This window comes from Dendropsophus ebraccatus, chromosome 5 (genome assembly GCF_027789765.1).
Source record: "Dendropsophus ebraccatus isolate aDenEbr1 chromosome 5, aDenEbr1.pat, whole genome shotgun sequence".
NCBI lineage: Eukaryota > Metazoa > Chordata > Amphibia > Anura > Hylidae > Dendropsophus > Dendropsophus ebraccatus.
Genome location: NC_091458.1, coordinates 119,831,255 through 119,846,569, shown reverse-complemented (window position 1 = coordinate 119,846,569; position 15,315 = coordinate 119,831,255). Strand labels below are relative to the sequence as shown.

Genomic DNA, 15,315 nt, shown 5'->3' with positions numbered 1-15,315 from the left:
GCCCTGATATTTTTTATGTTTCTGTCTGATAGGCAGAGCAGCTTTACAGAAACGCGTTATGGCCTTACTTAGAAGAATAGAGCATCCAACCGCTGGGAACACAGAGGTGAGGGATTTATTTCTGGCAAACAATGCTGATCTTTTATTTTCTGGTTCACAATGTGTAAGTTGGGTATAAATTGTTCTGTAATATCATATGTATAATGTGTATTTCTTATTAGGCATGGGAAGACACACATGCAAAGTGGGAGCAAGCAACAAAGTTAATCCTAAACTTCCCAAAGGCTAAACTGGAAGATGGTCAGGTAGAGAAGTATTTCCTGCACTTTTGATTTTTTTTTTTTTGGAGTTGTACATAAAATATACTAAAATGTCCACGTAAAAAGCAAACAAAGGTCTGAATCTAGATTTGAAGGGAATCTGTCAGCTTTATTTGCTGCAAAGAGTTGCTCATACTGTTGGGTAGCCTCCCGAATAAACCCTCACCTACCAGCACCTTTGTGACTAACATTGAGAGCACTTTAAGATCATGAAGGAGAGGCTTGAAGGTTAGGGCAGGTTGTCATGCATTGTATGTATATACTTGGATAAAATTTAAAGCATGCTCTAAAGACTTGATCAGCCAAGGATTGGGCTTTTTCCACATTCTTGGCTGATCTGTGTCACTTTTACATGGACCGGTTATAACGCTTCTAGCAACGCTCCAGGCAGATAATTGGCCTGTGTAAAAGGACCTTAAGTTATATAATGTTTCTCTGCATATGATTCATTTAATTTACCTACAGGTCACAGAAAGCCTTCATAAGACCATTGTGAAAAGGAGAATGTCTCATGTGAGCGGAGGAGGTTCTATAGATCTTTCCGATACGGACTCTCTTCAGGAGTGGATTAACATGACTGGCTTTCTTTCTGCTCTTGGCGGAGTTTGTCTGCAGCATCGCAGCAATGTTGGACTTGTCACATACAGTCCACCCATGGGCCCTGTAAATGAACGCAAGGGCTCTGTCATCTCCATGGTGTCTACTGAGGGAAATGCTGAAACCCCTGTCAGCAAGTTTCTTGATAGGCTCCTGTCTTTGATGGTGTGCAACAATGAGAAAGTTGGAGTGCAGATACGAACAAACATTAAAGACTTGGTTGGTTTAGAACTAAGCCCTGCATTGTATCCACTGCTGTTTAACAAAATGAAGAACAATATCAGCAAGTTCTTTGACTCCCAGGGGCAGGTAAGGAAGAAGACGCTAATGTGTTTTACACATGTGTATGTTAAAGTTTGGCTGTCTTCTGCTAAATGCAGCATCTGTCTCCATCCTTCTTGTGCATACACTTTTACATGTCCCTTTGGGTCTCCAGTTACACTTATGATATAATGAGGCTTCCTGTTCTTTGCATAGGTTTTACTTAATGACACCAATACCCAGTTTGTGGAGCAGACAATTACCATTCTGAAGAACCTGCTTGATAACCACACAGAAGGCAGCTCAGAACATCTCGGACAAGCCAGTCTTGAGACTATGATGCTAAATCTTGTCAGGTAATTTGGAATACTAAAGAGGTTCATACTTGCAAAACAGTGTTTGTTTTAAGGAGTTTACCCAGCTTTTTTGATGACCTATCCACAGGATAAACCATCAATTGCTTATTGGTACCCACATGACAAAATTTATGGGGCCTGAAGCAGTTGGCACAGTTCACTCTGTAACCAGGCACTTCCAGCCCCATTCACTATGTAGTGCGGGGGTGCTGACTATCAGTCATATGGATGTAGATCTTAAACACTAAAGGCCTAATTATGTAGTAAGCAAATGCCAATTTGCTAGATTACACTGCTTAATAATCGTGATCACTGTCTGTGCAACCCTTGCTTTAGATGGGTACTCTGGAGTTGGTATATAGAAAATAATAAAGATGTTATGCTTACCTCTCTGCTCCCTTGGTGTCCCCCTGCTGTGTCTCCCCCGCTGCTAGCAGCTGCTGCTTCTGTAGACTGACCTGCTCAGCCAATCGCTGAACAAGACGTGACAACGCCATGGCCAGAGTTTGGCTAAGTGAGCTGTCATGGCAGAAACAGGTTCCTCTGCAGAAATGTTGGTGGAGAGGTAAGAATGACATCTTTATTCCGCGTCAGCCATGGTTGCTTTGCTTCTCTGCTGATTGTTGTCTTTATGCCACAGTGTCGAAAACTGCCTGATTTGGCAGATTGTGATTCTATGTAATAAGGCCTTTAAAGAGAACCTGTCCTCTGGGTGATAACATGTGGGTGGAGACTCCCACTGTCAGCTCTGATTGGATAGTTTCAGAAAGTGTAGAAACCTGCCCTGAACTGGTAATACCCAGTTGATTTCTCGGTCATAGATTTTTTGTACAAATTACAGAGGAAACTGCACATTACAGAGCCATAAGATGATAATTTTTCCTTTTGCTTTTGACTCTTTCCTGGTTTGGCTGAAAATGACCGACAAATATGCAGACCAAATGTTAACCAAAATACTGTATGCCTTATATGTAACTATGAAAGTCATATTAACTCTAAACCAGCTGTTTATGTGTAGTCTGTTGTATGAAAATTAATGTCCTTACAGGTATGTTCGTGTACTGGGAAACATGGTGCATGCCATTCAGATCAAGACAAAGCTTTGTCAACTCGTGGAAGTGATGATGGAAAGAAGGGATGATCTATCTTTTTGTCAAGAAATGAAATTCAGGTTAGTACGTGTACCAGTTTTCTTTTACCCTCTTATAAACCACCCTTTGTCAGCCAAAACCCCCACGCCAGCCTCCCACCGCCACAATCCTATCCTCGTCCAAAACTTCTTATCCATTCAGCTTCCAAAGCTGACCCCAGACTCTGTCCTCTTGTTTGTTTTTTAAACATATTCCGGCATCTCTCTCTAAGTAATTGCACTTTCCATAAAAATAGTCCTATTAATCCTGTTGATCAAGTTTGCTAGAACTGCTGATCTGCTAAAGTTTGGGGCATCAGGATGAACTTTATTAAATTTGTACGTCCCAAGGCTTTAGGCAGGTTTTTTTTCCCCCTCATCAACTGTATCTGAGGGGTGTTTTAAACTTTTATTATGGGATGAGGTTTTTTCATTAATGAAAAAACTTTTTTTTTTTTTTTTTTTTTTACACTGTAATTTCAAGTCCCCTTGGGGGACTTCTGTGTTAACTACACTTGTCTCTCATAGAGATCAATACAGTACAAATGTATTGCATTGATCAGTGAGATCAGTGCTCGATTACTGCTGGAGCTTATAGCTATCGAGTGCCGAGCCGGGATTAGCATCATTGTGGCGTTAAGGCCTGGCCAGAAGCAGGGATTGCCCCTCTGCGATCCCATTGCGGGAAGGGCGATCCCACCACTAGACAACCATGGGTGGGGGAATAAAAGCAATTTAAATGCAGCTATCAGTTTTCATAGCAGCTGAAAGCCACGTGGTTTAGAGTAGGGTCACGACGTGACCCCTATCTGAACACCCCTAAGGGCACCATGAAGTACGGGTATGTCATTGACCTTAAGGGGTTAATTCAGTGACTATAGGTATGGTTTCTCCCTGGAGTACAAAAGGCAATTGAAAAGCGCATAGAGGTAACACTGCTGACAGTCCCCAATTTGTAGATCCTAGAGAATGTTTCAAATCTACCAGTTACCTCTATAAAGATAGTTATAGGGCAATATATTCATCTAGGACACCCTACCTAATTATCAGTCTCTGGATGACTCCTTATGAGTCAGAGGCCCTTGAGAAGGAGCAACCCTGTTCTAGTCCTTCTGTCAAATGTAAAGCCCTAAAAGATTTAACTCTATTAGTTGAGATGGGAACTTTTCTTCTGTATTACTGGCTATAATAGGGTAATTTATGACCATAGGTCGACAAGTACTCAGCAACCAATGAATTAGTTTTGTATTGTACATTAGTTTGTGTTAAAGCCTTTTTGATAAATGTACATAGTAACATCTAATCTTTTATATTTCTGTGCATTAGGAATAAGATGGTGGAATACTTGACGGACTGGGTGATGGGGACGTCTAACCAAGCAGCAGATGAGGATGTTAAATGCCTCACGAGGTAATGTATGTGGATCTTTAAAGGGGTTTTGCCCACTAAATAGTAAAATTACAATATCAAGTCAGATACCACTCCTGCGGGCTGTGTCGTCCTGCTCTGTATGCCATAAGGTGAAAGAGCATGTGACCATGCCCATGAGGCTTCTCTATGCTTGGCCATGCTATGGACAGATTCCCCATTCGGAATACAGAACAAGACCGCACAGCCTGTAGGAGGGATGCCTGATATCAGTGCTTCAAGGCACATAGGGAACTATTGTCAGTAAGTGATGTGTGTACATTTATTAATACGGTACACTGAACTTTTTTACTTTTAAAGTGGCCAATCCCTTTAGTTGTTTTTGAGTTTTGTTAAGATCTTATACAAAATGTTATGTCTTCTACAGGGACCTAGATCAAGCAAGCATGGAGGCTGTAGTGTCTCTTCTTGCTGGACTACCTCTTCAGCCTGAGGAAGGAGATGGAGTAGAATTAATGGAAGCAAAATCCCAGCTGTTTCTCAAGTATGTGTTTTGTATGTTGTAACCTTAAATATTTCTGGTGATTTCTCTTGCACAAAATATAATGAACACTTTGCAGGTCAGATTTTAGGTTTTAGGTTTTTTCCTTTTATTAAAACCTTAGATACTCGAAGTCTGCTGACCTGACCTGTGGTGAATTTCTTTCTGTGGACAGAAGTTCAGGTATCCATGGATGCAAACACTCTGACTGTGATGCATGCTCCCCTTTTTCTGATCCAGTCAGGGCTGCACACGCTACAGTCACAGGGTGTTGTGTCTGTTGATACCAAAACTTCTTCTGCCCGCAGAAAAGACCACCAACAATTGGGTCTGCAGAGTTTGTGACGACAGGTACGCTTCAAAGTACCCGATTATTTAAATATTTGTGGGAGAAGTAAAATTTTAAATGCGGAGAACTTTTAAAGACATCCTATTACTAGGTTTATGCTGGCCTAAGTGTTGGAAGCATGAACTAGTTATGGAGCAGCTGGTTACCGCAGTGCATCAATTACATAGTACTGTGTAGCTATTGTCCAGATATAAAGGACACTGATCACAGGCATGTAGACCTTCCCATTGAGTGCGTGCACTCAATAGTCCTAGATATTCATTAGAACAAACTCCAGCCATGCACTAGCTGTTAATTGACAGCTTATAGCCTATGCTGTGTATTGGCAGACAGTTCTTAGTTAGGTGTGATGGACCTGGATGCACAAAATAACTTATAGTAACTTTGAAACGGCTTGGTTTATATCACAGACAGTCTGTGGTACGTCTGTGTGGAGAAACCCATTGACTTTATTAGTGCAAATATAGTTGATTATGTTTGGATCTTTAAAGTCAATGGGACCCGTACTCTTCTCTGGACTACATGTTGGCCGCCTATTTTAACAGTTTGCTGATATATACTTGCCACAGTCGGCACATTCGTGATGTAAATGATCTGTAATACATTGTTGTAAACCGCATCTCTCTCACTAGTTTATGCTGTTCTTAAAGGGTTAGTGCGGCGCGAAACATTTATTCACAAAATAACACACATTACAAAGTTATACAACTGTGTATTGTGTGTTATGTAAGTGAATGACTCCCGTCCCTGTGTTCCCCCCAGCCACGCTAGACCCGGAAGTGTGGTGCATTATACTTACCGCATTCCTCTCGACCCCCGGCCGCCATCTTGTGACAATGAGGTCATCTTTGGGAGGCCAGCTGGACCGCTCCAGCCGCCCCTCATGCCGGCCCCCCTCTTGCGCGTCATGAGGGGCGGCTGGAGCGGTCCAGCTGGCCTCCCGGAGATGACGTCATTGTCACAAGATGGCGGACGGCAGTCGACACGAATGCGGTAAGTATAATGTACCACACTTCCAGGTCTATCGTGTGTGGGGGGGAACACGGGTAAGGGGGCCATTCACATACATAACACACATTACAAAGTTGTATAACTTTGTAATGTGTGTTATTTTGTGAATTAAAGTTTAGCTCTGCACTACCCCTTTAAACAGGGCAGCATAGTTATCCAATTATAATGAATGGGTTTTCCCAGTTGTATTTTTTCCATAGTATTACTATTGGACAATTCATAGACTTCACAAATTACTCTAATAACTCCAAAGAATACCCCAAACTCCTTAGTCCACCAGGCACTTTTTTCATTTTTAGTGGGACTAAATAGGGCAGCATAAACCTAGTTGAAGATTTCCAGGGGATCTGAGCAAGTGAATATTTACTTTATTTTTCAAAGCACCCAGAATCCATTCCAAAACAGTTTGTGTAGCAGGGGAACCCCTTTTCGGGTATGTTCACACTGAGTAAAAGTGGCAGAATTTTGCCTGTCTCAGTGTTTCTATGGAAGGGCCCGCGTGCCACCGCTCCCACTGCTCTCTGCTCAAGGAATTGACATGTCAGTTCTTTGAGCGGAGAGCGACAAAAGCAGAGGCACGCGAGCCATCCCATAGAGACACTTTGTGACACTGAGGCAGGCGGGGAGCTCCGTCGTGGAATTCTGCCTGTTTTACTCAGTGTGAACAGTGGAATTTACTCTGCAGATAAAAACATAAGTTACTGATAATGCAGACCACTAATGTATACATATGCAGGTTGGACCCATTGTTTGAATAAAACCCTTGGTGTATTTTGGTAGATATTTCACCCTGTTCATGAATCTACTAAATGACTGCAGCGAGGTAGAAGATGATGGAACCCAAACTGGGGGCAGGAAGAGAGGAATGTCACGGCGATTGGCTTCCTTAAGACATTGTACAGTATTGGCTATGTCTAATCTGTTAAATGCCAACGTTGACAGTGGCCTTATGCATTCAATAGGTAAGTTCCCATGGTTATTTGTCAATAATAATAATAATAATGATAATGTAATACTGTCTCCTAAATATGAGAGGCTGTATATAAAACTATGCAAAAGTTGAAATGTGAATTTCTGCTACACTTCTACCAGTATCACAGGCATTCATATATTTGTCCTGATGTGTCTATATGTGGACATTGTGTATTGACCCTTTTGGATTTCACCAGTCCAGGTCAGCTATGCTGTTGGGAAGATAAGCAAATAGATCTCTAAATTATCATTTATGATAATCCTATGTGGCATACTACGTATCTGCCGGCTGAGTCTCCTTTCCTATATACCATGGAGGCAACACAAATAATATCCGTGGAAATAAAGTCCATGTTTAGGCTGGGTTCACACTACGTATATTTCAGGCAGTATTTGGTCCTCTTGTCAGGTCCTCATAGCAACCAAAACCAGGAGTGGATTGAAAACACAGAAAGGATCTGTTCACACAATGTTGAAACTGAGTGGATGGCCGACATATAACAGTAAATAACCACCATTATTTCAATATAACAGCCGTTGTTTTAAAATAACAGCAAATATTTGCCATTAAATGGCGGCCATCCACTCAATTACAACATTATGTAAACAGATCCTTTCTGTGTTTTCAATACACTCCTGGTTTTGGTTGCTATACAGCCTCAAAAATACAGGCTCAAATATACGTAGTGTGAACCCAGCCTAAAGTTGTAACTATTAGTATATAGGTTTAAGGGAAATGTAAGTTTCTCAATTCATCCTTTGGTTTTCCAGGTCTTGGCTATCATAAGGATCTTCAGACAAGAGCTACTTTTATGGAAGTCCTTACAAAAATCCTTCAGCAGGGGACAGAATTCGATACACTGGCTGAAACCGTTTTAGCTGATCGCTTTGAAAGACTGGTAGAATTGGTCACCATGATGGGTGACCAAGGGGAATTACCTATTGCCATGGCTCTGGCCAATGTCGTTCCCTGTTCCCAGTGGGTCAGTCTTATTTACTTTTATTGCTCTGTTGTGTTTGATCATGGCTAGAGATGAGCAAATCGCTCATCTAAATGAAGCGAAGCACTTAGTTTGATCAGCGCTTCTATCTCTAATCATGACCCAAAAAAAATAAGGCATCAGACAGCTCTGCAGACATAAAAAGTTACAGGGGTCAGAATATTGCAACTTAAAGATTTTTTTTTTTCTTTTTCTTATAAACATCTTGAACTTACCTGAGCAATACATAGAACATGTCAATTTTACTACACAGTCAACGTTGTAGAGACAAAATGTGCAATTTCTTTATTTTTTAATTACATTTTTAAAGAAATGTTTTTCCTTTTACATTGTACTTTTTTTTTAAAATAAAATTTACGGAGGGTGCCATTATAAAGTACAGTTGGCACTTCTAAAAACAGGCCATTTTTAGCTCTGTAGATGGGAAAATTAAAGGATTAGGAGGAGAAAAGAATGAAAATTTGTCCAGTCTTGAAGGGGTTAAAGACGTTAATTTTTTTTTTATTTTTTTTTTTATATACTTGAAGTAGTCATGACTCCACAATATATTAAGCATAGACATCCAAATTATACAGCTGTTTTTGTTTTTTTCATTTTGTTTTGTCAACCTTGAATTTCTAAGTTTTTTTTTTTTTTTGCCCTTCATAGGATGAGCTTGCACGTGTCCTTGTGACACTCTTTGATTCCAGACATCTCCTGTATCAGCTTCTGTGGAACATGTTTTCTAAGGAAGTCGAGCTAGCAGACTCCATGCAGACGCTCTTCAGAGGAAATAGCTTGGCTAGTAAAATTATGACCTTTTGTTTTAAGGTGTGTATTTAACCCATTAAATAGATGCTAGTTTTAGTTCCCTTTCTTAAGTCCCTTTCCCATCTTGTTGTTAGCTTGATATGATTGTCCTTTTAAAAGGGTACTCTGGAGAGTAAAGGTGTTTTTTTGTTTTTGTTTCTTTTTGTTACTACATTGCTGTAATCAAGTTATATTACTTTGTACTTCATTAAAATAAATGTTTGCACTCAGTATTATAACTTAAAGCAATGTCTAAACGCAAAACTAATTTTACTCTATGGAGTAAAGGTGTACAGGGATCTATGACTAGAGCAGAGTAAACTGATTGCACAGTAGTAAAGCTATCACACGTAGCTTGAGCAGTGTTAATAATAATAATAATAATAATAATAATAATAATACATTTTCCTTTTAACTTTTTGACTGTTTAGGTGTATGGGGCTACATACCTACAGAAGCTTTTGGAACCTCTACTCAGAGTAATCATTACATCTCCAGAATGGCAACATGTCAGTTTTGAGGTCGACTCTACAAGGTTTGAGGTTTATTTGTTAAATAAATGAGTCTGTGGGGGGTGCTTCCTTATAAGATACAACCTTTATAGTCTCTGAGTATAGTTTTATTATAAGGGCGCATGTAACATCATATTGGCTAGTTGAGCTCAGATCTTGGTATTATAAAAGCTTATCATAGCTTTCTAATTATGTGCTCCCAGGTGCTGTTTTGGGAAGCTACTCATTTTAAGTCAGATCGATACACTGAGGGTCATAGCCCCGCCCCCAGTGTACCAAACTGCCTAATTTATATATCTAATAAAGTACAAAGTTCCTGAAAACAGCGCTGATGAATAAGGTTAAGAAACTTACCTTCATCCTCAGCCCCCTGTGCGCCTTAGGGACTTATCAGGTTACAGGCTTCTAAACTGCTGATAGTTTCCCTTTAAGCTGTGTAAAGAATATTGTGCTTAGTGATGCCATACAATCTTTTCATTCCTTTTTGAAAGCCATCAATTAAATGTTTTCTAAAATTTGGAAATTGACTTTCAAGGTTGGATGGAGTTGAAGTCCTTGAAGAAAATCAACGTTGGCTTCTGCAGATGACTGAGAAGTTTTTTCATGCCATTATAAACTCGACTCATGAATTCCCTACCCAGTTGCGGAGTGTGTGCCATTGTTTGTATCAGGTATGCAAAAGAGTGTGTGCACAGTTATACATGATGAGGCTTTTTGATTTGGCCCTTCTTTTCCTTCTCTAGTTATTTTAATTTTACTGCATTTTTCGGACTGTAAGACGCATCCTTGGTTTAGACAACTAAAAACAAGAAGAACAAATATTTCATGCTAATCAAACTTCCATGGGGGGGGCGGTTAAAGAAGCAGTTCAGTTTTTTTTCTTTGGCCCCCCCCCCGGGTAGCCGCTGTCATGTATACTTACAGAAGATGATCGGTGTCCCACGGCGTAGCTCCGGTCCCGTCCCGCGGTGCAGCTCTGGTCCCGTCCCGCGGTGCCGTTGAATTTGGGCGCGCGCTCACTTCCGCCGGCGCTGTGACTCCTCTTCTCGGCTTTGTAATTTGAACGCCGGAAGTCACGCGCTTCCATAGCGAATGCATGGAAGCGAGTGACTTCCGGCGTATAATCACTGGTCAGAGAAGAGGACTCGCAGCAGCCGGCGGAAGTGAGCGCACCCAATTTGAACGGCACCACGGGACGGGAACTAACCTACGGGAACAGGACACCGATCATCATCTGTAAGTATACATGACAGCGGCTACCCGGGGGGGCCGAGAAAAAAAAAAACTGAACTGCTTCTTTAAGGATCTTTGAAGGGTCATTGTCACAGACTTTAGATCCTGTTGGCTTAGGGTCCATTTACACAAAAGATTATCTGACAGATTATCTGCCAAAGATTTGAAGCCAAAGCCAGGAATGGATTTGAAAAGAGGAGAAATCTCAGGCTTTCCTTTCTGACCTGATCTCTGTTTATAGTCTGTTTCTGGCTTTGGCTTTAAATCTTTGGCAGATAATCTGTCAGATAATCTTTCTGTGTAAATGGATCCTTGGTGTTACCAATGTTCTGACCACTGAAACATTCTGCAATGGTTTAGATCAGTTGGGGTTTGGGTGCTGAGACCCCCCACTGATCAATAGAACAAGTGGAGAGAAGCACTCATCTAACAGTCTCCTCATTGCAGGCAACAGGTGTTACAGATCCATCCTGCAGCAAGTAGAGAGGCACTTAGCTGAGCACTTCTTCCAATTTGTTCTAGCGATAAGTCGAGGTTTTAACGCCCACTCCCTGAATGATCATAACGTCTTTTAATGATTTTGAGAATATTATGGTTTACCCACACATAAACCACGAGAAAACAATATCAGAATTGCTAGCATAAGTTATAGCATCGTGAAGGTATAACCACATAAAAGGAGACTGGTCAGATTTCAAAAATGGGCTCTTGTCCTCAAGGCACTATCTGAACCAGTCCTGAAAGGGTTAATGTCCAGTTCTGGTTATGTTTAAACATAGAATATTGAGTTGTTGTGGGAAGTAGAATGTGATGTACCCATTGCATCCAGCTTCCTCTCCAGCCCGACACCTATCAGATCAGAGTCATTGAGGAGAAAGGAGGAGACTGTACAGCAGTGAATGGCTGATAGTTCTCCCAGCGGTTGGGTACAGCGCTGAATAAGCCATTCACCCTTTTACTTGAGAAGCAATCATGGTGGTCTGACACTGTCAGACCACCCTATCTGTAAGACCTAAACAAATTTTAGCAAGATGTTTTCTTATTGTCCAAAAATTATGGCAATTTGTTTCCACTTGTGTTTTATAGCTTCAGTTTGTATATTGAATTTAACAATGATCATACAAAAATAGACCAATGCTGTATAACGTACAAGAATATAAGAATGGCCATTATATTGTACCGAAATTGTATCGATGCCAGATGATTGGTAGAACAGCTTACATAATAATCTGCTAGTTCCCTATACTTATCGTGTTCTGGGGTGCTTGCTGTCAGTGTTTGGAATTTACCAACCATTTGTTCTCTGTAAGCAGCTTGAAGTACTGATGTCTCTGAAGAAAGAAAAGATGTAGCTTTGTGTTTTACCTTAATATCGTATTGTAAATGAAGGTTAAAAGGGTTGACATGTATAGGAGGCATGGGCAAAGTTTGAGCTCTTTAGGAACCTCAATGGCCAGCAATAAATGCTTTGTTAGGCTAATACCCAACACCTTGATTTAATTTTTATTTGTCTGCGATATAAAGGTATGTTATATTCTTACTAGAATAGTATATAGACCAATATTATACTTACTATGGTGTGGCTTACTAAGGTTGGGTTTACACTGTTTTTGCAATCAGTTTTTTTCATCCGTAGTTTTGCAAAAAACGGGTGAAAAAAGGATGCATGTGTGTGCATACGTTTTGATCCGATTTTCCATTGATTTTCATTATTAAAAAAAAACAAAACAAAAAACAAATCCGTTTTTTTTTTTAGCGGACACACAAATGAGGTTGACCACTTTTTTGTGCATGCTAAAAAAACATCCCTTTTTTTTTTTAATAATTGAAGTCAATGGAAAAACGGAACAAAAATTGATGCACACAGTTGCATCCGTTTTTTTCATCAGTTTTTCATCCGGGTTGCAAAAACGTAGTGTGAACCCAGCCTTAGTCTTAAATTGTTGTGCCCATCAAAGTTACATCGGCAAGCAATTTTAATTGTGTTTGCAGTATTTCCTTTAAAGATGCCTAATTAGCATAATTAGCATGCACTAGCATAATTCTAGCCAGCTCATTTGGCATCCATACGTTCTGAGCCTTTTCACTGTGGACAGCTGCGGCATCTATTAGATCCTACAAGATGCATTCACATGTTGGGTGAAGTTGTTCGTTATCATGGATCCGTGATCATGGAGATTTTATAGCCCATTGCTTTCTATTGGGCTATTCACACATTCCGTCTTTTTTCATGGACCCACAGTTCATTGTGTGAAAAAATAGGACATGTAATAACTTGGACGAGATCACAGCACGGATTTCCCTATAGAAGTCGATGAGTTGAGATTGAGTTGAGATTAGTTTTTCACAGATTTCACGGTTCTGACGTCTGTGTATATCCGTGCAAACTGAAAAACACAGATGTGATGTAATCAGTGTCATTTAAAAAGCGTTAAACAGATCCTTGAAAGAGACCGATACAAAACGGATGGTTTTTCACGGAGGTACATAGTGGACTTCATCCATGGACCTTGAAAATCACTGATCGTGTGAATGCAGACGTCTGTCTTGTTCTTTGTGAGAAGAATGCTGCAGAAGAGAGAATTATCTTAAGACACCAGGAAAGCAGCGATGTAGTGGACGAGTCCCTGATTAACACTCCCCATGTTATCTGCAGTGTGCTGAGAGTCATGTGTATTCCTATAACATGCAGCATCACTATTATTTCCTTTATCCACTGCTTGTTATAAGTGATTCTGATAAACTTATCCCAAAAAGACTGAATTTTATAGAGATCTATGGCAATTTTAGGGAATACTTCAATGTCACTGATCGATCACTTGCTGCCCTTAAATAGTCTTTAAAGCAAGTGCAGTCAGTTTCCTTTTCAAACAGTATGGTGAGTGTAGGCACATTATATGAACAATATCAGAGGGAATGAAAATGTTAGACCACTAATGGGTAACAACTAGACAATTATACACAAGCCATATAGAAACCCACATTATTTAATTATAATCTATGCTACTGTATATAGGCGAAAATAATATATCTGGAGTACTTATTTAAAGAGGTTACCCATCCTATAGATAGGTGCTAAACATTCGTGGACACTCCTTTTTAAACTAACACTTTTTATTTACTGAGGATGATTTTGTTACAAGAAAATACCATAATATAGAGCTGTTGTGTTAAAAAAAAAAATCTAAATTCAGGGAAGAAATAATATAGGCAAAAAAAGGTCCTAAAGGCATGTCAATTGTTTTGATCCGTCGGTGTCTAGATGTTCAGACACCGACCAATCATTGTATAAAACTGAGTGGTGCTTGACTAAAGGTGGTCAGACACTTTAAATAACTTACAGCTGAATGATCGCTTGGCCCACAGCTATCTCTCCTGCTCTCCCCATACACAGTGATGTTCCCTATTGGAGAGTGTTCCTGTGTTCTCTATGGAGGAGGGGTTAGCCACACTTGGATCACTCTGACTGCAGCCTATCTATCTTAGGACAAAGGGGCTAGGCAGTGATTTTCCATCTCCACAACGATATCCATCCCATAACCTTAAACTGACAGCCGACAAGCAGCGGGTACTGCCAACAAAAGTATAAAGTGAATAGGAAACCTTAATAGCTTTGCTGCCATTTCCACCTCTCTGCAGGAAACAATGTCCACCGTAAGTAGAGACTGTCCTCTGCAGCCAGCCAAAGATTGCAGCAAGCCAGAGACTGAATCCCTTAGATGTGTGATTCTTGTGGCGCTAAAAATCAATCCGAATTAATGACATGCATTTTGATTTTCATTTTCTCACAGTAAGGCTACGTTCACATCAGTGTTTTTCTTTGTTTCTAACTGATCCGTCTATATTAATTAAACGGATAAGCATAAACTGATGAGCAGACTGATGCAAACTGATTGCAAAATGTTCATCTTTTTTTTAATGGTCTGTTTGTTTTTTGGTTAAAAAAACCCTGACTTTTGTACATCAGTTTGCATCCGTTTTTCTATCTGTTTATTTTTCTTCTTTGGTTTCTTGCTGCTTCTGCGCATGCTCAGTGCAAAGACGGATGAAAAGAAACGGATGTGAACGGAAATACCTTCTGTTTTAGATCTGTCCTCATTGACTACAATGTAAAAAAAAACACGGAAGTGCACTTTCCGTTTGTGATACGTTTTTTGAAACGGAAAGAAAAATACTGCAAACACAATTTTTTCCTCTGTTCAAAAAAACGGATCTTGAACGGATTGCATGCAAACGGAGCACAGTTAGGGCAAACAGAGCACACTAATGTTTCATGGAAATCTATGGGAATTTTAATGGATCCGACAGTTTCCGTTTTGCTTACTCCAAAACGGAAAAGGTAGACGGAATGGTGCCGGATGGTCAAACGCTGATGTGAACGTAGCCTTAGTGAAATATGTTTTCTGTCTGACATGGATAACTTTTCCCCCTTCCTAGTACATGGAATAAAATGTGTGCATTTATGTCTGAAAATTTTATCAAAGGGATCTGTCAACTCCCGGGCCCTACTTGAGGTGCTGACAGTGTGCTGTAGCTGGCAGTTCCCTAGTGAGCATGGTACCTGTTAGTAATTTGTCTGTGGAGTGGATTATGCACAATCTCGTGTCTCTTACTGTAATGAAGAGTCAAAGAGGAGTTGTGCTTCAGCATTTGTGCCACACTCACCACTCCTTCCTTCTTCCTCTCCTTCATAAATAATCAGTTCTGCCCAGAACCAATAGAGGACTGATCTGCAACCAGATATAGCCTGTTTAGGGGCTGTGGTCTACGGGTAAATTACCTGACTAGAGACCCCAGCAGGTCTTTCCTTGGTTCAAATCCTCTGATGGAAATTAAATATGATAAATTTTTTCTCAATATTGTATCACATTTTTAA

General features: G+C 40.2%; 1 protein-coding gene across 7 annotated transcripts in view; it reads left to right on the top strand.

The window, feature by feature from the left end:
• The window catches only part of NF1 (neurofibromin 1), a 144,501-nt gene that overhangs the window by 53,808 nt on the left and 75,378 nt on the right, over positions 1 to 15,315 (top strand). For all 7 annotated transcript variants that reach the window (XM_069971123.1, XM_069971120.1, XM_069971119.1 and 4 more), the window contains exons 18-29: positions 33 to 106; positions 222 to 305; positions 786 to 1,226; positions 1,395 to 1,534; positions 2,583 to 2,705; positions 3,990 to 4,073; positions 4,459 to 4,575; positions 6,713 to 6,894; positions 7,676 to 7,887; positions 8,554 to 8,715; positions 9,126 to 9,229; positions 9,742 to 9,877. In XM_069971123.1, the coding sequence (XP_069827224.1) occupies positions 33 to 106; positions 222 to 305; positions 786 to 1,226; positions 1,395 to 1,534; positions 2,583 to 2,705; positions 3,990 to 4,073; positions 4,459 to 4,575; positions 6,713 to 6,894; positions 7,676 to 7,887; positions 8,554 to 8,715; positions 9,126 to 9,229; positions 9,742 to 9,877 (1,859 nt within the window). The remainder of the gene's footprint in view (positions 1 to 32; positions 107 to 221; positions 306 to 785; positions 1,227 to 1,394; positions 1,535 to 2,582; positions 2,706 to 3,989; positions 4,074 to 4,458; positions 4,576 to 6,712; positions 6,895 to 7,675; positions 7,888 to 8,553; positions 8,716 to 9,125; positions 9,230 to 9,741; positions 9,878 to 15,315) is intronic.